Source organism: Sciurus carolinensis, chromosome 12, assembly GCF_902686445.1.
Source record: "Sciurus carolinensis chromosome 12, mSciCar1.2, whole genome shotgun sequence".
Lineage (NCBI taxonomy): Eukaryota > Metazoa > Chordata > Mammalia > Rodentia > Sciuridae > Sciurus > Sciurus carolinensis.
Window position 1 is genome coordinate 87203673 of NC_062224.1, and position 25868 is coordinate 87229540.

At 43.9% G+C, this 25868-nt stretch overlaps 1 protein-coding gene and 1 pseudogene across 3 annotated transcripts in view; both read right to left on the reverse strand.

Moving 5' to 3' along the window:
• The window catches only part of Nr5a2 (nuclear receptor subfamily 5 group A member 2), a 131315-nt gene that overhangs the window by 98899 nt on the left and 6548 nt on the right, over positions 1-25868 (reverse strand). Inside the window, exons 2-6 of one of the 3 annotated variants that reach the window (XM_047521787.1) lie at positions 20483-20620; positions 20022-20112; positions 16401-16519; positions 14751-14892; positions 11218-11864 (exon numbers count right to left, since the gene is read on the reverse strand). In XM_047521787.1, the coding sequence (XP_047377743.1) occupies positions 11218-11864; positions 14751-14892; positions 16401-16519; positions 20022-20112; positions 20483-20620 (1137 nt within the window). The remainder of the gene's footprint in view (positions 1-11217; positions 11865-14750; positions 14893-16400; positions 16520-20021; positions 20113-20482; positions 20621-25868) is intronic. The other 2 variants (XM_047521788.1, XM_047521789.1) reach the window with 2 other exon arrangements.
• Positions 7763-7950, reverse strand: LOC124962508 (uncharacterized; annotated as a pseudogene).

Genomic DNA, 25868 nt, shown 5'->3' on the forward strand with positions numbered 1-25868 from the left:
GCCACTGTGTGAGAGTCATCTGTCACCAGGGAAGGATTGGAAAGAAGTTCTATCCATTATCATTAAACACACCCCATCTTGGGTTTTTGTTTGTTTGCTCTTGGTACTGGGGATGGAACCCACTGAGCTACATCCCCAGACCTTTTTATTGACTTTTTAAATTTTTTGAGACAGGGTTTTAAGAAATTGCTGAGGCTGTCCTCAAATTTGTAATCCTCCTGCTGGGACTGGGTATGCACCACCCAGCCCGGCTCAATACAGCCCATCCTCTGAGCTCAACTGTTTCTCTTGTCTTCTCTACCCATTCTCAGACCCAGAGTTCAGGAGCTGCCCTCCTTCTACAAGCACATTCCACCTGAAGGATAAATGCAGATGCAGTCAAGGACAGGGGTTAGCAACCACCTGGACCCTGGACCATACTGCTCTGCAAGGCTAATGCCTAAAGGTTAACCTTCTGCCTGGATCCTGAGGCCCAGGAAAGAGAATGAAAAAAGCAAGCTGAGTAAAAAAAAGAGAAAGGGAATCTGTCCTTTGCTATATGCTATGTGCAAAGGACAGGAGGAAGAGTGGAGAAAATAAAGCAAATGGTGGAGGTTAGAAAGCCTACAGAGGAGCCGGCAGGGCCCCCATTCCACTGGTTGCCTGAGCTGAGCCAGGCACAGGTTGCAGAGCAAATCAGGTTTCAGTACAGGCACGGATGCCGCAAGAGGTGATGTAGTGTCTGTCGTTGTTCTTGACTGTGGGTGGTATTCTTGGGTTAGAGATTAAGGTCTTTAGTGTGAAAGATAGTTTAAATGCCCAATTTCCATGCAGCCATTCTGCAAATGGATGTTGAACTCTGAAAGAGTTCTATGATCTACTTCCCAAGCTGAAGAAGAGTAAGTCAGAGCAAAGTCATTCTTTACTTATCCTGGAAAATAAAATGATCTATTTTCCCTCCAGTTCAGAGGGCAAAGTCCTTCAACAGTGTTAGGGGGTGTCACACATGAGTCATGTTATCTGTTTGTTTTTTTTAACCCATTACCTGACTTTGTGTAACAGTGGATACTTGTGTGCAAACAGGGACCCAGGGGTACAGACTCAGAGAACGCTACCTGTCCCACACTGAGGAATGATCATTGGCAGGCTTTCCAGAGATCTGTGAGCAATTTGTGTGCCCTGCTGGGCAAGGCAAGTATTAAAGTGTACAGAGCATTAATTATTCTCAGCAAACAGGCAAGTAACTACTTCTAGGCCAAACTGACAAAACTGTTTCTACTGATTATTCAGTTGGAAAAGATTGGAGGGCTGGGGAAGACCCACCCAGGTATTCTCCAGCTGGGAAGGATGTTCTGATACTGCATACTAACTGCCTCATTCCATGCGACCCAGGTAGATCCCAGTTTGATAAAGTAGGGCTTGGAGCTCCATAATAGACCTCTGCAGACAATGGCAAACACCTCTCTTGATTCTTGGGGATTACTGAATTGTTCTATTCTCAGTTTCCTACATGGTCCTCCCCTAATTAAAAATTTAATAATAATGAATTACACACCCTTGCATCAACTTATGAAAAAAAATGCTATCTACAGTGAAAAGTAATTGGTTAAGACCTACTGGTATCAGTATGGGCATATTGGTAATGGTAACAATTATGAAGTATCTCTCAGTTTACAAAGGGTTTCCATGTGCAATTTTTTTTGTTATAATAATAGCATTATCACACATTAGCTATGTAAATGCCTCAGTATCTTCATCTGCAAGATGGAGCACAATATGCCTACTGCACAAGCATCTGTAGCATTAAAGTAGATGACAGAGGTAAACAGCTATCAATTGCCTGCTTCCTAGCTCATTAAGAGGAGTCCATTAGTTCTGTCATCTATTGTTCAAACTCTAGTCTAGGAAAAATGCAAGCATTTTCTGCTGACCTTAAATTTTCTCTGAACCCCAGCTGTTAGAGTAACACCAACCTTACGGGTAGCTGGCTAAGGGTCCATCTGCCTTTGTTCCTTTTTCCCTGTCTCTCATCCTCCTCCTGCAGCTCCAAACTGACCTAATTGCCTTTGTCAATTTTACTGGTCTTAACAAATTACTTGACTAAAAGGATGGATTAGGTAAAAACTGAGGCAGCAAACTTTTCCTAATCAATTGCTTGGCCTGTACAATCCTAAGAAGCACAGGAACAGATAGATGTGTCGCTTAGAAAGAACACAAATGTGAGAATGAAAGGTCCAGAACTTTTACTTCCACTCTTTGACCAAAAGGAGACTGTATACCTCATAGGCTCTCCTAAGAGCCAAACCAGAAAATGGCCTGAAAACCCCCAGCCCCAGGACAGGCACTTCATGACACCCAATAAAAGTTGCCTCTCACTGGACATGGTGGCGCATGCCTGAAATCCCAGCAACTTGGGAGGTTGAGGCAGGAGGATCTCAAGTTCAAGACCAGTCTGGGTAACTTAGCAAGATCCTCAGCATATTAATGAGACCCTGTCTCAAAATAAAAAATGAATAGGTTTGGGGATGTGGTAGAATATCAGGGGTAGAATGTCCCTGCATTCAATCCCCAGTGCCAAAAAAAGAGAAAAAGAATAAAAACAGTCACTTCTCTTCATCATCTGATCTTGAGCATATCAAGGCAAATGCTGATTTTGTTTTTCCTACTCTCATTCATATTCGGACACCTAACAATGACTATCTAGTTAAACTTGGAATTCTCAGGTTTGGCTGGCTATTCTGATGCTGCCCCTATAATTCTACTAGATAACAAATAGATTAATAGGAAGTGGAAGTTTATTGTGTGTGTGAACAAGCAAACCCAGTGTGAAGCTCCAATCTTCCCCATGACCATTCTTATCAAATGTCCCAGGGGATGTGTTCACCTGGATATGACCTGTGCTCTCCTGAGCTGCAACTAAGCTTCAGGAAGCTAGGCAGTGTAGACTCTACATTTGCAAATGTATACTTGATGAATAAAGCAATTCAATTCTTTTTAAAAGCAAGCAAAAGCTGGGCATGGTAGCCACGCCTATAATCCCAGGGACACTTGGGGAGACTGAGACTGGAGGATCGCAAATTTGAGGCCAGCCTTAACAACTTAGTGAGCTCCTGTCTCAAAATAAAAAATAATAAGGGCTGGGGATGTAGTTCATTGGTAAAGTACCCCTGGGCTCAATCCCTAGCACCAAAAATAAATAACACTGGACAAAAATATTTAGACAACAACAGATGAGGGTTGATGGGCTGGGGTGGAGGGAGAAATTTACTACAAAGAGGCTTTAGGAGAATTTTGTGGGTAACAGAATGGCTCTGTATTTGTACATTTTAGAGAAGGTAAATTATGGTTTAATAAAAAGAATTAGCACATGGATACTTCTGAGTACTGGTGTATTTTCAAAACATCCCTGTGAAGAACACGGAAGGTAAGAACCCACATGGTCCTGGTCAGCTGCCCATCAGCTAATTAACCATAGCACAGACAGGTATTGACTGAGGAGAGCTGATTCGCCCAGGGAACAGCGTGTCAGAAGAAAGCTCAGATAACCGGTTCCCCGGTCAGTAATAGACACAAGTGCAGAAATATATACGTTAGCAAATAAGGCTAGAATAATATCAGTTCTCAACACCATCAGCAACAATACAGGCTTCTGTATTCAGATCTGCCTGGAAAAACAAAATTACAGAAGCAGCTGTTTAACACCTGAAGAGAACAGAAAGACCATCAAGACAAACCTGCTGATACTAAGGTTCTTTCCAAATGCTCAAAGACAGAAGAAAATGTCCATGTCCACTGCTGCTAGTAGAAGAAAACCAGTTTTCCTCATTCCTTGTAACGCCTGGTAGCACAGGCATGTTTTACTCTAGGATCTCTTTATGAGTAGAACAACTGACCATAAATGGTTTAAAGTTTGTTTCCTTCTTATCCATCTCCAGCCGGAAGTTGAAGATGTAGTTCAATGTTAGAGGGTTTGTCTAACACAGAAGAGGCCCTGGGTTCCATCCCCAACATCACAAAAACAAAACTGAACAGAGAAGTGAAACGGAAGGTAAGTAAGGTAGCTGATGATTGTTCTGGAAGCCAGTATGGTAAGGAGGAATGCTGAGGTTGGATTGGACTTATGATTCCTGACTCCCATTTGCAGGGAAAGGCAAAGGAGAGCCACGTGGTAGATAATGTGCGAAGAGACAGCGGCCAATGCAGCCCCTCCTTTCCCTCTTCCATAGAAAAGAAAGGTTAGAGCTAGGAACAGTCAACCTGTAACCCCAGTTTCTTTAGAGGCTAAGGCAGGAGGATCACAAATTTGAGGTCAGGCTTAGCAAGGTAGTGAGACCCTGTCTCAAAATAAAAAATAAAAAGGACTGGGGGCGTAGCTTAGCTGGGGTACATGCCTGTAATCCCAGCTACTTAAGAGGCTGAGAAAGGAGGTCAGCCTGGGTAATTTAGCGAGTCCCTGCCTCAAATAAAATAAAAAGGGCTGAGGATGTAGCTCAGTGGTATAGCACTTGCTTACCATGTGAGAGGCCCTGGGTTCAATCCCTAGTACCAATTTTAAAAAAGGAAAGAAAATAGCTTAAAATTGAAACAGATCTAATTAAGTCTCAGATCATAGACCTGTATGTTGGGAGCGATGAACTATGGTTTGGGAAAAGGGAACTAGAATGTTAAAAATAAGTAAAATTTGCTGGGCATAGTGGTGCACACCTATAGTCCCAGCATCTCAGGAAGCTAAGGCAGGAAGATTGCAAGTTTGAGGCCAGTTTAGAGAGAACCTCAGCAACTTAGGGAAACCCTGTCTCCAAAATAAAAAGTAAAAAATGTGGTTAAGCACCCCTGGGTTCAATTCCCAGTATCTAAATAAATAAAATAAAACTGTGCTCAGAAAGCTTCTGTAATGAACCAGAGAGAAAGGAAGGTTTGCCCTTCCCCCTGCTGCCTTGCTTTAGAGAAAACCACACTTAAAAACGGGCTTTGGCATGGCTGAATTCCTTTGACACAAATTCCCTGAGTCTCTGAAACCTCTTTTCCACAGAAACGCTAGTTATGAGTTTCAGTCAGGATTAGTTTAGGGTTTTTCTTTTATTCCTACATGTATCAGAATCATTCATGGAGGGGAAGTTCTTATGTATCCATTCCCACAATTCTCCAAAGACATCTGGTCTCATTAGAAGATCAAATAGATTCTCCAGATTCATTAGTTGCTTAACAAAGTGGGAATTATTTCCTCACTGCTCCATGTTGATGAGATGTGCCAGTCACAGGTGAGGGCAAAATAACGGGAAATAGAAGTGCAGTGTTTTTCCCACACAGACAACTCGTTCAGCAGAATGGAAATGTCTGGAATTTGCTATTAGTTTCTAAAAACATGAGGGTAAAGTCAAGAGGATAGGCCATTTTGAGACAGAGTTGGTTTAAAGTTTAGAAGGCGCATTTAATATATTGTTTCAAAAAATTTGACCTTCCTGGCTCACCTGTGACCTGCTTACAATCCTGTCCTCTTTCTACCTACTTTCCTTCACAGACACACCAAGGAACCCACGTTGAACGTGTCTCGCATCAGGTAGGACGCAGGAAAGAATTGCGTTTGGCTGAGCCCAGCCCATGTTGTGGCTGCACCAGATTCTTCCCCAGAGCAGACTCTGCGCAGAGGGTGAGGCACTAGGGGATGTTTGGCAAAGCCCTGGAGGCCCAGAAGTGCTAGCTGGTGGCTCCACCGTGCTGAATGATACCCCAGTGGCCTGCAAGAAAGAGTGAGGCTTTCTAAAGTGACTCATTTACTCCCAGGGTGGCTGCCTGGGTTCGGGGAAAATCTGTCCCCCTGATTATTAGTGATGTGGTAATTAGGTGGTAGTGATGGACTTGGGATAACTAGAGAGGTGCTCTAGCTTCCCTGGTGAAGGCTGCAGTGTGTGGGAGCTCGGGGGAGGTGCATAGGACTGCGCCTTTGAACCTGAACCTTCCAGGCCCAGACCCACCCTTCAGTAGCTGTGGAATCTTGGGCAAGTCACACTCCCTTCCTCTGCCAGGGTTTCTTCATATGCAAAAATAAGAGGTAGGGTCACAGAATTTCTGCCATCTTTCCTAGCTCTGAAAAAAAACATGATCTCTAGACAATGAGAATCTTCTACACATGTTGCTAATTCGGAGTGACAAGATCCAGAGTATTCATTTTACCTTCCTCATCCAGTACTTTGGATTGGAGACCACAACTGTCTCTTAACAGGTGTTTAGAAATCAAAACGTGGCCTGCAATCCAACGACTCAGGAGGCTGAGGTGGGAGGATGGCCAAGTTTGAGGCCCACCTGGGTAACTTAGCAAGACCCTGTCTCAAAATGAAAATAAAAGGGCTTGGGGGGGTTGTGGCTCAGTGGCAGAGTGCCCTGAGTTCAATCCTTAGTACCAAAAAATAAAACAGAAATAAAGAATGAAATGCTCCCTTATGTATGTCCTCCAGCCCTCTCCACCTTCCATCTTCCTGATCAGAGATTCCAGAGTTTCGATAAGCACGCTGTTTATATTATCATCATTATTTCGTTATTTCTGTGGTGCCAGGGACTGAACCCAGGTCCATGCATATGCCAGGCCAGTGCCCTGCCACTGCGCTACGTGCCGTCCCATTATTTGTTGTCTACATTTCTGCTGCATGTTACTTCCCAAGTTGAGGATTTGGGAGCTCTAGTTTCCTGTTTCTCATTTCAATATTTTAAATGGAAATCAGAATAACCTTTTTGCACCTGGTAGGTAGATATGTAGAAAAACAAAAAGACCCACCAATTTCCTCTGGCCCTTCTGTTCCCTTAACTAGTTAAAATGAAATCTGTACTCTCTCCTTTTTACAAGGTAGGGGGGGGTACACACTGTCCCATGAAAGTGGGCAAGGGGGCATTTACAAAATTGTCTTATTATCTTGCTATTTTCTGGAAGCAGATATGTGGCTTTCCATCATGGGGTTGTAGAGGTCTAAGCCATCTGCCCTGTAAGTATGTTACTCGATGGGCCACTTGCTGTGAAGTCAACAAGAAAAAGGAGGGACTTCAACTCTCTAAGCAATTCTTAAAAACCACCAGTTTGCAAAGTGCTAGGGTGGGGACTTGGACTGCAGGGTTCAGGGATGACTTACAGGCCATGCCAGGAAGGAAGGGAGTTGTTACGTGGTGGCAGGTAGATGACATCCAAGGGATGGCCCACGGAGCAATGTTTCATGAATGGCAGGTTATGCCTCATCAGTGGGTCATGAAATGAATTAAGTAGGTCATGACCACAAAAGTTTTTTTTTTTTTTTTTTTCCAAAGTGAAATAAATCACACAAAAGCAGAATAGACAAGAAAATATTGGAGGACGTGGCATGTAGGTCACATATTATCTACCAAATTGTGGTTTCATGGTGTGTCTATGGTGCACGTGAAGAGATGTGTTCAGTACACCATGTTCCAGTATAAAATATACTTCCCATTGCAAGACACAGAAAATGTAGAAGCCACAGCCCTGGAGATGTCTCAATTCTGGCATCAAAGGACTGACAAAGTAAATTGACAAATGAAAGGAAAAGAAATGCTTCTGATGGGAATGTTTGCCTCACAACTCTCTCCTTAATCCATCCCTAAATTACTCTGGATTCTACTTTTTGTTCTCTGCAAAATAGTTACACTGAACGATTCCTGTTCCATATTAAGCAAAGCAGTGATGAAGTGGGTTCAAGATCGACTCTGCCCTGTGGTCAGCTCCACCCCATGCAGATGCCTCCTAGTATCTGTGGTTTCTTTTTCCTTTGCTTTCTTTTTTCACTCAGTGTTCTCTCCCTCTCCCTCTTCCAATGACAAAAGGCAGTTACAGCAAAGCAACACCAAGAGCCAGCTTCACACCCAGGAGAGAATGTTTCATTTCCTCCTGGTGGTTTCCAGTACTCTATGAGATCAGAGAATCTTCTCTAGTAACAAACTATAGAAATGATCCCTGCCAAGTATCATCTTCTTTTTCAACACATAGTCCCGTGAAAGACTGATAACTGTGTTGAACAACTCTATGAGGACCGGCAATGAGGCAGGTGTGGTGTGATCCCAACCACTCAGGAGGCTGAGGTAGGAGGATCACAAGTGTGAGACCTGCCTCAGCAAGTTAGTGAGGCCCTAATCAACTTGGGAAAACCCTGTCTCCAAATAAAAAATAAAAAGTTGCATATCGTGTGTATGTATAATATGTAGCAACAGATCCCAACAGCACGTACAACTATAAAGCACAAATAAACAATGTGGGGGGCCAGGCGTGGTGGCACACACCTGTAATCCCAGCCACTTGGGAGGCTGAGACAGGAGGATGGTGAGTTCAAAGTCAGCCTCAGCAAAAGTGAGGTGCTAAGCAACTCAGTGAGACCCTGTCTCTAATTAAAATACAAAATAGGGCTGGGGATGTGGCTCAGTGGTTGGATGCCCCTGAGTTCAATCCCCAGTCCCCACCTCCCAAGAAAGTGGTGGGAAAATAAATAAAAAGGTTTGGGGATGTAGCTCAGTGGTAAAGCACCCCTAATTTCAATCCCTAGTAACGGGAAAAAAACAAAACAGAACCAAAACTGATAATACAGGCTAGAGGATAGACCTGGGTGGTAGAGCGCTTGCTTAGAAGACCTCCAGCACTAGGTTCAATCCCCAGCACCACTTAAAAAAAAGGAAAAACAACTGACAATTCTTGAAGAGCCCATTCCCAAAGGCATTTATGTTTTTAGTCAAATATTTAATCTAATGCCATATGAAAGATTCTCAGAATTTAGCAGCAGAGGGAGGAAAACTAGAGAAAAGGAATATATTCTCAGCATTATTTTTGTGGGTACCAGGAATTGAACTCAGAGGCACTCAACCACTGAGCCACATCCCCAGTCTGATTTTGTATTTTATTTAGGGACAGGGTCTCACTGAATTGCTACTGAATCACTTAGCGTCTTGCTTTTGCTAAAGCTGACTTTTTTTTTTTTTTTTTTTTTTTTTTTGGTGGTGCTGGGGTTTGCCTCCAGGGCCTTGTGCATGTGAAGCACACACTCTACCAACTGAGTTATATCCCCAGTCCCTGAAGCTGGCTTTGTACTGTTGATCCTCCTGCCTCAGCCTCCGGAGCCGCTGGGATTACAGGCATGCAGCACAGCACCTAGTTTACTCTCAGCATTCTTGAAGTTCTACCTGTGTCTAGTTATGTTCATAACATTTCCTTTTTCACATGCAAATAATATTCATTTATTTCCTCGTTATTTGTGAAATGTTATCTTTACCATCTTTATTTAAAAAAAATAATTATGGAAGTATCTTATCACAAACTCTAAGAGGAACTATTTTATCCTATCAAACTTTTTGTTCATCTTATACACAACTTAGTGCTTACTAAATTTTAGTCCTTAATTTATATTGATTGATGACTATTAATTATAAAACAATTATACTATGCTGTAATACTTGGCAATATTATTTCCCAATGTCATACTAAGAGACTACACCTGCTTGTTTTCTTGACTGAATAAGCCCATGTTACATAAAGAACTCTACTTTTCACGCAACAATTAACAACTTTTAAAAAGCACCACTTTACTGAGTAGGTAGTATATGCCAGACTCCCAGTACAGGGTAATTTACCTATAAATTCTCATTTTTTCCCTTGCAAAACCTCCTCAACATAAGGTCTATTGTTTTCTACTATTCCATGGACATCACATTCACAACTTTACAGATGAGAACCCTAAGGCTCAGAGACAAACAACATACCCATGAAGACACGGTTATGAAAGGGGATATAATTCAGATCAAGTTCGTCTGATAGCAAAGACTGCTTTCGTGGTTTTCACATCACCGAGCCTTTCAGATGGATCTAGAATTATTATCTGGTCTCCTGAGGACATGGTGGTGAATGTACAAACACCAGGAAAGCTGTTTTTATTGTTTTTGTCTTTTTAAATGAAAACTGCTCTGCTAAACATACAGTAGTTGCAAACACTACATACTCAGAAATATCTGGTCTGATGGTGAGAACTCAAGGCTTTCTGCTTGCCTCTGTAGCCTGGTATCTCCACCTTCAGCCATCCTTCAGAGTAGCAAGAAAGGATGTAAAAATAAAGAGTTGGACATGCCAGTGTCTTTAACAACAAGCTGGTGGTATTTTATTAACTTATTTAGATCCATTCGGATAACTTTTTGTTTTCATGTGCAAATTATGGTCCTTTAAGAAGAATTCTATGAAAAGCATTATTTTCCATTTGCAAATAACTTCCATATTCCCTAGTCCTCCTGTCCACGCAGACCACTTTCAACAGTAACTCTAAGTAAAGTCAGCTTTGTATTTTCTACTTTCAGAGATTTTTAAATTTCCAATGCCTCAGGTCATCAGAAGCCACAGGTATTTAGCAGTCACATCTCTCATGACAGTAAAAGGAAGAAATTGATTTTGTAACAGAATATCCTGAGAAATCAAATCCAGGGTTCACATTAAAATCAGAAATGCAACCCCTAGCCACCTGATTCAGCTTCTAAACTTTGTCACATTAATTCGGTCTTTAGTTTCAGGAAATAAAATAATTATGTAGTTAAACAGAGCCTTATGCAAACAAGTACTATGTTTATAATGTACCAATCCATTAAAATCACCAGCAGACACATTATGAGAACTAAAACCTGAGACAGGTAGACCAACACTCACCAGTAGCCCATTCCCCATCCGATGACAGTAAATATCCTATCGGAATCTGTTCTGAAAACAAAGCCTTTACAAACCTAATGTCAAGGTAAACAGGTAGTAAATACCTACTAGATAGTACTAACTAGTGGTATCATTTGCATTCTTTAGCTTCTAAACACATCTAAATGTTGGCATTTTTTCCCTTTGAATGAAACCTTCAAGATAACACCATTATAATATAGCTCCTTACATGGTAACTTTTAAAAACAGTATATTTAGGCGCTGCTTGACATTAAAATTTTTAGCCGCAAACTATCTGAGATAGAGGGAATAAATACATACTGCTATATAGAAAAAAGCTGTTTCCTATATTTTATGTTAAATGCCATTCCCCCAAACTAAGAGCTACACAGAATAAGAACCCTATAAAGATAAGCTACAATAGTCCTAAAGCATGGTTATAAAATGCTACTATTTTAAATCATATAAAGAAAAAAAATACTTTCAGCCCCAAGAACATATTCATTAGGAATGGAATTAGGGCTCCCTTGGAAGGCATAATTCAGACGTGAGAGCTGAGGGCTTACCTTAAGTTCTCTGAAGAAGATACTACTCCTGGCCCACTCAACAATGGAGAAGAGGGTTTGATCCGCCATTTTGCACATAAGCCCAAATGTGCTCAACTTTTCGTGCTTGCTTCGGTTAGCCTGTTCCTGCTGCAAATAGGTCATGATTTTGGCTTGAACTTGAGGCTCATCAGGCTCACACTTCAAAAGTTCCAGTATCAGATGTGGAATGCTCGCTGGGGAGCTTGTCTGGTAACTGTCCATGTAGGAATAGCCCATGATGGACTCGGGTGAGCTGGTGTAGGGGTCTGGGTACTCGGACTTGATGGCCCGGCTAGGAAAGTGGCCATATGCTTGGTAACCTTGCAGGCTGCCATGAGGTGGCATTGTCATGCTAATGGGGGATGTTACAAAGGGACTTCTGTCATAGTCTGTAGGAGGCAAGGCAGCATGGTTCAGAGGTAGGCCTTTGGAGGCAGAATGGATGTTCTGAATGGCAGATGAGATGGTCAGGTCAGAGGGCATCGCTTGGATCACCTGAGACATGGCTTCCAGTTTAAGTCCATTGGCTCGGATGAGGGCTTTTTTCTGTTGCTTCAGGGCCCTGTCTCTCTTGTACATTGGTCCAAACTTATTTCTTCCTCCACGCATTCGATCGGCCCTCACAGCTGTCGGGGTGGGGGTGGGGGACAAAAAATTAAATAAAATAAAAGGAAGGAAGGGTATAAATTACATGCAAATTATTAGCATTATCCAGGATCCCCAGCTATTTAGAAATGTTGAAAATGGACCAGAAATAGTTTTTGTGTGGTCATTTCCATTACGATAGCTCATAAGAATTCCAAGGAAAAACAAAAACAAAAATCCATGTCCTATTTATGAATCCTTTCCTCTAAGTGTCTTTTGTCATTGAAAAAAAATCTAATAAACACATTGAACAACAGTATAAACAATGGTATAAAGACTGACAATGAGCTGGGCATGGTGGTGCAGAACTGTAATCCCACTGATTTAGGAGGCTGAGGCAGGAGGATCACAAGTTGGAGACCAGTCTCAGCAAACTTAACTAGGCCCTAAGCAACTTAGTGACACCCTGTCTCAAAATAAAATCAAAAGGGTTAAGGATGTGGCTAAGTGATTAAGCACCCCTGGTTTCAATTCCAAGTAACAAAAAATAAAAATTTAAAAAGGGCTGGGGATATAGCTCAGTGATAAAGTGCCCTAGGGTTCAATCCCCACTACTTAAAAATCTTGGATACACAGGAACATATACAGCCTTTTGATAACTGAATAAATTTTAACAATTTTTTTTTTTTTTTTTTTTTTTTTTTGCTACACGTAGGGAATATTTCATATTGCTAACAAAGCATCAGTCTTCCTACTGGAAGCATTAGTTACTATTATGCCAGTTATGGAGTGATTCTTTATGGAAACCCAAACACTTTGTTTCTTTGTTTTTGCTTTTTTTCAGAGGAGAAAAAACACCAAAACACCTCATTTCTGGATTAAATTGTGAATATTTTGCCTTAGGATATCTTCCTCCCTCTCATCCATTTTGGTTCTTTTGTTGTAAAAGGGTTGGGTACATGCTCTTCTTGGAAGATTATTTTTACCTCAACTCGATAAGTATACATCAATAACCACCAGTTATTGCTTTTAATTTAAGCAGAGTTGGGACATAATTAAAGCAAATTCCTTTCAAAAGTGGTGCAGAGGCCGTTCTGTCACAATGGTGTGTGGAGTCTGGGGCCATGCCTAATAAGTTAGTTAGCAGCTCTCTCCAAGTCCATAGTGGCCAATGGCAATTAGACAGAAACCAGAGACCTCTGACAGCTTGTGACACACTGCAATTGCTGGAGGTTAAGTTTTTGAGCTTTTTATCTTAGGATTAGTATCACATTAAAAATTTATTGTGAATTCTAGGTATCCAGAATACTGCAGAAGATCATAAAGAGTTTTTCATCTGGATGATAATTTATTGAATATTCAATTGTTTCAGGCCACTGTTAAGGAAGCATGAGCATGTACCACAAATGATTTACTTATAATTAAGAAAGCATATTTGCAAGGTAAAGAAACACAACCTTCTTTCTTTTGTTGGAAAAAATCAAATGACATCATATGAAATCACAGCATCTACCTTTTTTTTTTTTCACTATTTCTTTTACAGCAGCTAATTTAACATTTTTTCTTCCGAGTCACACACCATGGTAAGCACTTTCCATAATATTCTGCTGTTTGGTAAATAATAAAGTGATCTGATAAGAAAATTAATGAGCATCAATTACTTCCTTCCTCGATTTCTTCTTTAAAGCAGTACTGACTTAACCATCCTTATGACAAACAAAGTGACTACTTCTGTTTGAAGGAACCTGTTAGCAATTTGGCACAATTCTTAGAATGATGGTTATTAGTATTTTAGTACTTCTTTCAAGTGTGAGTTCCACCTAACAAGAAAGCTCCAAATAAATATAGCTCATGCCTCATTGATCAAATAAAATGCACTCTTGTATCTAGCACCATCGGTGACATTGTTATTACTTATTTCCAGTATATTTAATCTGTGAAAAGCCAGTGGGTCAAAGGCTGAAAAATAGCAGCACACCATAACAATCTATGAACTACAAATTATTTACTGCAGTCACATATTAACTTCACTGCCTGCCAATCTCAACACAGTAGGTTTTGCACTTTCAACAAAGTTTAGTGAGGCTTTGGGGAACCATTTTCTTTTTCTTGTCAAACCACTGCTACTAATTTAATAGTTCATTATTTTTTATGTTCTTGTTTCTCAATTATTTTATTTTGCAGAGTCAGTCATTATCTTTGTAAAATATGTGCATTCCTACACTATAAAAAATAAAATTCTAGCTGCGCACCATGGCACACACCTGTAATCCCAGTGGTTCAGGAGGCTGAGGCAGGAGGATCGCAAGTTCAAGGCCAGCCTCAGCAACTTAGCAAGGCACTAAGCAACTTAGTGAGACCCTGTCTCAAAATAAAAAATAAAAAGGGCTAGGAATGTGGCTTATTGGTTAAGTGCCCCAGGTTCAATCCCTGATACAAAAAAGAAAAAAGAAAGAAAAGAAATTCTGTCTGAGAAATTCCTTTTTACAATTCAAGGCTTAAGAACCATGAAATTAACAGGGACAATTAAGATAGGCACACTTATTTAAAAAAAAAAAATTGAAATCAAACTTTTACCAGGACATCCTGATTTGAAAACTTAAAGGATATTTTATTTTTCATATTTTGGCAAATTAATTTTATTTGTTCTCAGATAAATCCCTTTTGCCTTGTTATCAATTAACCTGGCTTTTGATCTCCCCAAACTAAAAGGAAGGGGACAACTTTGATACTTAAATTCTTTTCCTCATAGATGTCACCACGTTTAAATGAAACTTAAGACTATTCTGCAGATAAAACATAAAGAGATCTTACTTTATGGCCAGTGGACTGGAAAAATAATGTTACCATGGTATAAGTACAATCTTGTTTTAAAGTCCATGTCCTTGGAGACTTTTAACAGGCAGTAGTCTTTAGAAGAATCTTACCTTCTAGCTTCATTCCAACACTTAGACATTTTTGAAATCGACAGTAAGGACAACGTTTTCTCTGTGTTTTGTCAATTTGGCAGTTCTGGTTTTCTATACATGTGTACCTTTTATTATTTTGGACTGTTCGCTTAAAAAATCCCTATAAGACAGAGAAAATAGTGAGACGTATTATAAATCTAATACCCGTCTCTTCCATTGTTTCATTTTAAGGAAATCACCATTAAATCCTTTCATTGTACCGTTTGAGCCCTTATGTGGTTCTGTGGTTTATTTTACATTTCAGCAAGATCAACCCTCCAAAACAGTGCCAGGCCATAGTGATTTATCTGGCCGCAGAGTTATATTCCTGCAGAATTACGTCAAATCTTGGGGAGATTTGGCTTCCACATCATTTCATCCCCACAGTCAGAAAAAAATGCACTCTATACTGACCAGTGATTTTTTAAAAAAATCTGTTTTCCTATTAACCTTCATGTTCCAGACAGAGGGTCTCATGGAGATTTGCATTGTTTAAGTAGTCTGATACAATTTCATTTATAAACCATTGCAAAATGCCAGTGGAAAAACTGACTAGCTAAACACCTCAGATCTTTTTCAAATGTCAACAGTGGATAGTTAAAAGCAAAGGATTTAAAGAGATTTAAAAAGGGAAAATGCTCATAATTTCACTGGAATACATTCAAGCATGAGCATTGTATTTAAGAAAAAGATGAAACTAATGGAAAAATAGAAGTATGTCACAGAACTGAATTGGAGAAAACAATTCGTGTTTTCCTTATATTTCTCTCAAAAGAATTAATCAAGAATAAAATTTGTAGCTTTATAATAGAACAACCACTTTACTAAAATAGCATTCTTGTTTTTCTTACTAGCTATCAAGGGAAACAGCTTACTTTGTTATAGTAAATGAAGGAATTTTCCCAGCAATGGTTTAAGTAATTGTAGAGTTTTCTAATAAAAAAATGTTGAAAAAATAGGGAATATTGAATTTATTAGAACTATATTAGAAAGACTGACATACATTCTTAAGGAATCATTGACATTGGGAACAAGAGTATATTTTACATATTCAAATTTCTTGCATTTAAATAGGTCACATGATACATTTATGAAATTATTAGAAACTAAAATCTAGTTTCTTGCTCTCAAAGGTATAAATTTTAAAAAAATATTAAAAATGAGTTTTGAAATAAACCAGGATAACATCATGCAATGGGAATTTAGACTTTTATAGCTGTGGATAAAAAATACTCAGATTTGTAGCACAGAATACTCTGAAGTTAAAGTGTATTTGGGAAATACTTTGTCATGTTCCCTTTCAAGAACAACGATGCTTTAAATATATATAAGTCAAGCAAAATCAATATTTAGGACTGTTAGAAATGGAAACCTTTCTACAGCTACATCACTTTACTCCAATAAAATATTTTAAGACCATGAGACTGGCAAAGTTTTCTAAACAGCATAAATTTCTTTGCCTTTTTGAACTAAATCAGACACATATTTCTAAGAATCATCCCCCTAAGACTTAACTGTCTCATTTTTGAGGAAAAAAAAAAAAAGCCTGAATTTAGCTTTAAAAAGTAATCCAATGGTTTATTTTAGTTTTGAGCATTATATTTTTTAGGCAGCAACTTGTGAGCAAACCTTGCAACTCTCGCAGGTGAGAAGCCCATAATGGTACCCAGACACTTTATCTCCACACACAGGACAAAGCTCTTCAAGATCTTCATCATAGGAGTAATTCACCATTTTAAATTGAGACACTGAAACAAGAAGAGAAATGTACACACATATCCAATTAATTTATTACATAGGTTTTAATCCTGCAAGGAGAAGCATTTTGGTGATGGGAGGGCAAACATCACCAAGTAAGATATAAAATAAAAATAATTTTTACCCAGGTAATACTGAAGAATTATTTTTTTGCACAGTGCAAGTAAAATATCTTTAGGCATCAATGAAGATGCACTTCATATTTGTAAGTTTAAAAGTAATTCCAACTTCTTTTGTTAACATTTTAAAGTGACCATTGTTGAACACAAGTCTCATTACTCTGCAAAATAACAGATCAGAATGGAAACATGAATCGCATAAAGCAACTACCTAGAATTGCTTTTAAATCTTTGCAAAGTTAAGTTCCAAAATGTCACCTGTACCTAAGAAAGAGAAACAAGCACACACTTTACTCTCCCACTCTTGAAGTAGTTTCCTGCAGGTCTACCTCGCTTGTAAGGATAGTAATACCAATTTACAAACGTTGTTCCACATAGAAAGCCCCAGAACCCTTCTCGGGAGCAGCCCCACTTTAACAACAGCCTGCAGCTCCCAATGTTCGGATCTGTTAGATTAATCTGTTAGATTAATACTCAGTTCTGTATTGACTTTACTTCACTTCCGAATATTCTCCTCACGTTTGAAAATATCCTGTGAATATAAAAGAAGGAAGAAGAAAAGAGAGGACATTGGACGAGGGAAAAATCAGATGAGGAAAAGAAACACACAGGGTTTGTTTCGTCGCAAAGTACCGAAGCCCTGTAATGAACCTCACGTTTCCGATCATCATCAAAATACAAACACCTCAAAACCTCCCTGTTAAACAGAAATCAGGCCGTGGCGACAGGAGGCTCACTGCCGGGATCGGATAAACGCCTTTTGCTGGGGACGCTAACCAGCCAAGGTGTCTTCGCATCAAAAGATAAACTAGGCTCACGAAGGACCACGGCTAGGAGACCCCAGTAAATAACTGATCCTGTCCCGACCTGAGACTCTGCATTTGCGCTGGTCAAGTCCCTGAGCACAGGTGGGCGGGCACCCAGGGCAAGGGGCAGGTCTGCACAGACCCGCCACCGCCCGCACTTTCCTGGGCACCCTCTCTCTCACCCCTTGCTCAACCTTCTGCTACCCAATGGCGCACAAACATCAAGGCAAGTTTGTTTTAAGTTAATCAGTGGCATTGCGGGGGCAGGGCGGGGGGGCTGCCCACGGCCAGGCAGAAGTTTCCTCTGATTTGTTTACAAAGCAGGAAAGAGAGAAATCGCCTCTACTCCATAGCCAAAGTACCCGGCCACATTAATCACCATAGGGGCCTCCTGCGATGACTTATTCTTTTAAAAATAAAGTTCTTTTTTTCTCTCCGGCTTTTGAAGGTCTCAAAGGGCGATCGGGTTGGTGTTTTTGGACTAGGGCCGGGGGTCACTACAGCACTTTGCGGCTGAGGGCCGATCGCAGACCTGCAGAGAAGCTCTTCCCAAGACAGTATCCTGAGCTGGGGCTTAAATCAGAGTTTGGGATAGTCCCAGGGAAAGAGGCTCCAGTAAAGGCAGCATTTCTGGCTCCTTGACAGGGAAATAAGGGATGCTGAGCGCACCGAGCAATGCTGGTCTGAATCCCAGCCCGGAGGGAGTCCCTAGGGTTTGGTGACCTGAGAGTTTAAGTTTGTTTATAACCTAAACGTTTACGGCGCACCCCAAACTGGTGACTACAGTCTCAAAGCATGTTGTAGGGACGGGAAAAAAGTGTAGTTTACCAAGTGTGTTCTTTTCTACCTCCTCTCTCCCCAACAAAGTACATTCTTACTTCATACGTAAGGGGCTCAGAGAAGCAGCCACTTTCAGAGAGACTCTGGGTTCACCAACGAAATCCAACACCAAAAAGACCGAGGCCTGGGGTTGGGATACTCTCGGAAAATCAGAAGATTCGGGTGGGGAAACAGAAGTCATAGTGCGAGGCCGAGGCATCTTTCAGGTACCCTAGTAAAACTCAAGAAGGCACTGGGAGGACCGAATGCACCGGGCAAGGAAATCCCCACACTTTCCCGAGTCTCAGCCTGAAGAAAGAAGAAGGGACCGCAGGGTCTTGGAAAGCTGTGGCCTCAGAGAGGCGCGCGGAGAAGTTCCTGCGAAGTTGGAAGCGCTGCGCAGAGAACCCGGTAGCAGATCCTCTCTCTAGACTCTCCAACAGGTCGGACTACGGATGTGACCCGGGCTGGGACCGTAGGACGCATGGGAATGAGATCAGAGACCCTTCCGCACCACCCGACACACAGGCCGCGAGTCCCAGAAAAAGTCGTGCCCAAGAACTTCCCACGCTGCTTTTGAACACAGGACTGAGCAGGCAGCGGACTGAATCTCCTGACCCCTGGGCGCAAGGACAAGCTTATTCTGATTGAGGACCGTAAGTGGTGTCATGAAGATCACTCTCGAACTTTACAAAGAAAATGTAACTTTGGCATTTCTCTCCTTTCCCTTACAAATAAGCCGTTGTCCCACCCCACTCCTTGCTCCAGTGTCTCCCGGAGCTGCTTTCTCCGACTCCCTCGAAATCATCCGCGCCGGAACTGGAAGCAGCAACTTTCCTCTCCGACCCAAGAATTCCGCGGTTCTCAGCCGGCGACCGAAAGTGTAGACCCTCTGCAGGGCTGGCGGCTAAAGGGCCCCTGTCCATCTTCCAGCGTTGCTTCCCCCAAGCCACACTTTGGTGGAATCCCAAGGTGCCGGGAAGAAACGCCTCTTTGGGCCAACCGGGTTCTCGCTGCAGCCAAACGCAGTCTCCCGGGTTTCAGTCCCAGTGGACTTGCAGCCCTAACTGAAGACTTGCAGAGACCCCAGGTTCACCGAGGGAATAAATGACCCCACCAGCACGTTGCACACCCTCCTGCCATCCCTTTTCCCCTCCGCAATGGGGTGACATCAGGTTTCCCGGCCTGAGTGCCCGAGGCAAATTGCCTGTCCCGCACGGCAGAGTACACCAGCCCTGAACTCTGTTCTCAACACCTCCCCGGCCCTTTCAAGTTCGCGCAAGGGGATGGCAGGAAGCGTTCTGGGATCACAGGCCGCCGGCCCGCATATCCTGCGCGCTGGAAGGGGCGAGGATGGAAGAACACCGATGACTTTTCCTAGCATTGTTCCCTCCCTGGCCCAGAACAAATGCTATAAACTTCTGAAGGGCTTAATGCAAGCCAGATCTAAAGCTGCTATTTTGGAATGTGAAGAAAATATATCCATTGAGATTTGTTTTTTTCTGTGATTGTTGTTAGCAATCAAGAGCTGGAAAAACAAATGGGATTTCTATATTCCCAGCTCTTGAATGGAAGAAGGGGCAATAAGCTAACCTCAACTCCCCGCCCCACTCAACGCGGTACTACCCTACCAGGGGATGAGGTTGGGGTAACTTTGATTTTCTTAAGTTCTGCCAACAGTTTTGAAGTTGTGCAAATCCAAGCCTCTGGGGTTAGCCTGGGCTTTGGGGAGGGGGGTGCTCACATACACCGCTCACGCAGCCTTTCTGCGATTTCATTCTCTCTCTGCAGTCTTCTCCCTCCATATGGATTATCGAAGTACACCGCAATACCGAGAATCTGCTCGAACGTCCAATAACACATAACGTTTCTCAGAACGATCTTATTATTATAAAGTACCTTCCTTCAGCCTCAAGCTGCCCCCCGGTCGAGTTGCCATAGAGCTCGAATACTCTTTTCTTAATTAGAAGCGGCCAATTAGACATTGCTTGGAAAAGCTCTGTCTGCATTGTTCAAGAGCCATAAACTTTTATGTCTGCACCTGAGGAGGGGGCCTGACGCCCGCGCGCCGCCCCGCAGCCTGTAGCTGGCTGGGAGTCCCTAGCCCCGCTGCTCCAGTGCCGGCGCCGGGCGGAAGGCTGAAGCCCGCAAGGCTAGCCTGAGGGTGGAGAAGCCGCCCGAGCCCTGGCGCTACGCGGCGCCTCCTTACCTTGCATGTTTTCCGGCATCTGCCCCTGTTCCCCATGCGATCGAGCCAGTCCCAGGGCTTCCGTCTCCACTTTGGGCAGCATGACAAGGCGACCGAGGGCGGGAATGGGGAGTCGGTGTCGGTCCGGAAGCCCAGCACCTGGACACGGGCAGCACAGATTCAACTCCGGCGGAAAGAGGGAAGGGGCTACCAGGGTGCCCGCTCACCCACCCGCTCGCCGGAGCGTGCCTCCGCCTCCTCCCGAGCTGCCGGGCAGGACCTCTGAGCCCCGTCCTATCTCGCAGCCCCGGAGCCGCCCCGGAGCGGCGAGGAGGTCAGGGTTACGAAACGAAGAGAAGACGGCGTCTGGTGCGCTGGCTCGGCTCGACTCGGCTCGGCAAGGGAGCAGCTGCCCGGGGCAAGGATCCGTGAGCCGCCGAGCTCCCGGCGGGCAGCGGAGGCGGCCGCGGGGCTGCTACTGCCGCCGCCACGGAGCCGCTGCCGCTGCTCCCGGACGGCTTGGGCGACTCCTTCCCCTCCCTCCACCCGCCCTCTGGCTCAGGATCGGCAGGGGTCTCTCTCTCTCCCTTTCTCTCGCCTCACTTCTCTCCCCTCCTCTCTGCTCTCCTCGCCTCTCCGCCCCTTCCCCCTATCTCTTTCTGCCTCCCCCTCGCTCACTATCACAAGTGCGGAGTTTGAAGTTCCAGCCTCCCTCTCCTGCCTCGTTGACTTCTCTCGCGTTTCGGAGAGCAGCCCCTTCCAGCCCCGAGGGTGACGGTGCTGGGAAGGAAAGGGGACAGGCGAGGAGAAGGGAGGTAAGTAGGGCCCGGGTGGCAGAGGTGGGGGGTGGGGGATTGGGTTGGGATGAGGGGTGAAGACAGTGAATGGGGACGCGGGTTCCGGACTCAGGTCGGACACTAACCGCCAGCCAATGAGGATGCTCCAGTCCCTTCGCCTGCCCCAACCTCTTCACCCCGCCTTAGCCCACTCCCACCCCACCCTGGCCTGGGGCGGGGGGATGTAAATGCCGCTGGGTCTCACAGCTAGTGAGAAGCGACCTCTGTCTGAGCGCCGAAGCGATGGATCAGAAACCTGGGAGGCGATTTCCGCGAGCTGAGGGGAAGCGAGGAGAAGGGATGAAGTGTGTGTGTGTGTGTGTCTGTGTGTGGGTGTGTGTGTGTAGGTGCGTGCCCTGGCTTGTATGGCGAGTGAAAAGCAGAGAAGTTAAACACCCATTTAAAACACCTAAAGGAGAAAAGGCATGTTGCACTCACCAGACCTCCCTTCTCAAATGCAGAGTCGGTCTCCCGGCTTCAATTCCCCACGACACTCGGTTAGTGGAGAGACCACACCATGGATCCCCCTAGCCCTGGAGAGCCCGAGAGTCCGGGCTTACTGAGGGATCAGCCAGGACCCAGGGATTTCACTTCTTGAGGGGAAATGAGAGGAAGGGGCAGTCACTTCTCTTTTCCCACTCTGCTCTCCAGTCCCTTCCACACTTATAAACGGTCCTCCACTCAGACCAAGATTATCGGTGACAGACTTCCTAGCTTTAGCCTTTCCATATAGAATGTAAAGATCACTCCTGGCTCTCCCTTTTCATTCTAGCGTCTCTTTGCTGGGACTGATCCACATGAGGCCCAGAGGCTCAGCATTTTAAAAAAAGTTTTAAAGAACCATCTGTTATGCAAGCTCTTCGGCCACCAGCCCAGCCACATCTTCAAAGTTTTCAGATCTCATCCCAACGAGATGAAAAACATTCCTTCCAGCCTCCTGACTGAATTCGAAAAGCCTCATATTCAGGGTCTGCTGTGCAACTGGGTAATTATCAGAGTCCACCCACAAGGGGGTGAATTTGAATCTCAAAAGATCTGAATTTATTCTATTTAAATGGCACAAGGATCACACAAACTGCCCCATTTAATATTGGATGAATTTAAAATTATTCCAAATCATTGCAATGCACAATTTACACTTTATATGAAGCGAATTGTTCATCCCCCATTCACGGCATTTCAGGCAATTCAGATACTTATAACTTTCTGAACTGGTTTGCCACTTTGCTTTTCAATATACATTCAGAATCTTAAGTTGTTTAAATTTCAGCTTTACTAACATCTTTAGGTTTCATGGAAACACTTAAACTCAGGGAGGCTTGCCCATTAGTTTGTATGGGAGCATGGGCTAAAGTTGCCAAAAAGTGTGACCCTTAAGAAGCATAAGATTTTCATGATAGTATCAAGTAACAGTGTCAAGACATCACTGTGAATTAAGAACACATATTCTTACATAGTTCAGAAAGGGACTAAGTCTCAGGAGTCAAACTATTGCTTGCCCAGCTTTACTTGAAAAGTTCAGGTGAACTTGGAAAATCAGTTTATTTCAAAGTCTTAAGAACAACCTCCTCCCACTGCAATTCAAAGAGCTTATGTGAACACTTATCCAACACCTTCCCAAACATAAACCTGGCAAGAAAGCAGGACTCCAGACTCCTCCTGGTAAATGGGAGCTTCCAGCCTTGGGTGTGGGATGGAAAGTCCTCTGCTTGGCAGAGCTGGAGAAGGAGGTTAAGAGAGTGGAAAGATGTTGAAATAGAGTCAATAGGACCCGGTTACTTGAGGCTGCTGCTGACCCAGTGAAGCAAAGTTTGTGGTCATGATCATAGCACCAGCTTCAAGGTCAGAAAGGACTTCCTTAGGCCATATTAACTAATTCCCTGCCCAGTCCAGTCTGCTCTCCCACCATATCCCCCAAAGATTGAGGTGGTGGCAAAGCCAACTGACATTGATTATCTTCCTACAGGTAGACTTTCCAAGAAACAAAAATTCTCACAAAATGGGAGGGAGGTGCCAGAGAAAAGGGGTTGAAGATGAGTATTAAAAGAAATCCGACCTTTAACAATTTAGCCGTATCACACAGGAAAGGTCCAAGACTTTTCTCCCCATTTTGAAGGTCTATTCCAGGCAGACCCTTATGCGTAGGTAGAAGCCAACCAAAGGGGCACTGAAAGAGCTGGAGGTTTCAAGCCGAGAGAAAACTGTCTTTTCTAAGAACCAAGAGAACTCCCAGTACGAAAGCCCCGCGGCCCTGGGCATTCCAGGCCTCCACCTCCAAGGTGGGAAAAGCTCCCTAGGGTCAGCGCTATTCCAGATCCCCTGGAATCAAGGGGATCAAAATCCCGGTCTGCAGTGTTCCAGGCGGGAAATCTACTGGAGTTGGTTTTCAGAGATCCAGGGGCACACTCACCTTTCCCCGATCGCTCCTCAAGGAGTTTAGGCGAGCGGCGGGGGCTCCAACCTTGGGGCAGAAGCGAAGGGAGGGGCGGCGGAACCTGGCTTCCCAGCCAACTTCTTTACCCACCTCCAAATACACCCTTGCTCCTTCCGAACACTCATTCTGGTTCCTGGACCCTTCGATTCCGTTGGGCAGAGGACCCCCATGAAGCCGGGAACCCGCTCGCTCTGCGACCTTGTTTGGGTCTAACGTCTCCAAGATTACCCTTTCTAAAGGAGAGCTGTGCGAGGAGGAGTCCGATTCGCGGTGTCTACCACAGTGTTCTTGGGGTGGTTCTAGGTTCCTAAGGCCGCAGTGTGAAGTGGGAAAGATCAGCAGCCGCGGGGAGGGGGGGCAGTTGAGATGGAAGAGGGTAGTACAGGACCCGTGTGGGCTAAATGCTGATGACAGCAGTGGTCTGTACAGATTCCCTACTTAAACCAACCGCGTTGGGTAGACACGTCCCATCCTCCGCCAGGGACATATTTAACAAATGCCACTCTGCCGCTTAAAGGAAACACACTTAGGGATTCACCGGGCCTTACTCCTGTGGGTAATTGAACCGGTGCCGGAGACCAGAGACCCGAACCCTGGAGGCCTGAGTAGATGCCTCCAGCTTTAGCTACCGTACGCGTTCTCAATTTCTTTTCTACACTCCCTTTGCCAACTTCTGGCAAACTTCTCTTTTTTCCCTCCACCTCCCCCACACCTCCTCCTTTCCAACGAGACTAGTCTCCAGGGCTCACCCTTCCCGGGTCTGACTTTGTCTTAAAGTGTTGATTGACGGTTGCAATTACAAAGGATGATGGCTCAGGGAGGCTCCCGCAGCCTTGATGAGCCCGAGAAGCGCAGTCCTGGCATATTTTATCCAGGCTTGGCGTTACGGGGCCGTGCGCGCCCCATTCACCCAGCTGGCTAGAGCTGAAGAGGTCTCGCACTCCCCACCCGCGAGGATGCTACTGCCGGCTCACCTCCCCGCCTCTACCTTTCCGCCGCCGTTCAGAGCTCGCGTCTGGAAGAACCCGACCTTGACCTGACCTGAGAAGTGTGGGTCCGCCCTGCGTGCTTAACCCCTGCAGGCTGCAGTGAGATAAAATGTCAAGATTTTCTTGAACGGTTCAAGTTTTCTGGGCATGGCAAAGAATAGCGACAACTTTCCCGCGCGCCTGGGTAGATGAAGACTCGTGTGACCCACCCAACCTCGCAAGAAACTTGCAAACTTTTATCCCTGTCAACCATTTCTAACGTTTCCTCCTCCATTCCTACTTTCTGGTGTTTTTAAGAAACCAGAGCAATTACCTTTCTCGTCCCAGGCATCTGCTTTGCAGCCCCCGGAAGGAACCTAGTTTTTTTTTTTTTTTTTTTTTTTTTTTTTTTTTTTTTTTTTTTTTTTTCCCAAAAGGTCTTCAACACCGGGCGGTGATAGCCCAAGGGAAAAGTGAAGTGAGTTTATCAGTCTTCATACTGAAGCTCGGTCTCTGCCTAATTTTCCCGCCCCTCCTACCTGAAAAGCCCATCAGAAGCCGCTTTTGCCTTTCCTTAGGAATTAAATGCAGCAAAAACTCCAGAGCTCTCCTCTGGGCTCAGGGGGCTGGGCCATACGCCCACCCGCCTAGGCTCCACCCGCCGTCACCCAGCGCGCTTTGTTTTAAAAAGAAACACATTAAGTTTCAGTATAGCTGTATGAATTACCAAAGAGCATCGGATTGCCAAAGCTTTGAAAAAACATCTAATAAGTGACAGGTCGTACCTCCTGGAAAAAAAATTCCTTTCTATTGCGTATGTTAAATAACCAAGACATCGTCGACAGTCTCTAGTGCCGGAAGTAAAATTGCTGCCGGTGTAGACATTCTACCTTTGGGGAAAAAAAGCTACCTGTTAGGGGTAGTTGGCGAATGGAGATTGAGTTACAGTCACTTTGGGAGTATGTTGATATATTATGCCTCGTTTTTACTGAGGAGGAAAATGAAGGCTGAAACAATGATTTGGATGACCTAGGCTTCTCCATCTCCTCCCCCAAACAACATCCCATTCTTGCCCCGAAGGAAAGGAGGGGTTTTTTGGAGGGTTTGGCCTGGATTATCGGAATCTGAGGATCTTTGCATAAAAAATGACTTCACTGAAGAACTTTTAC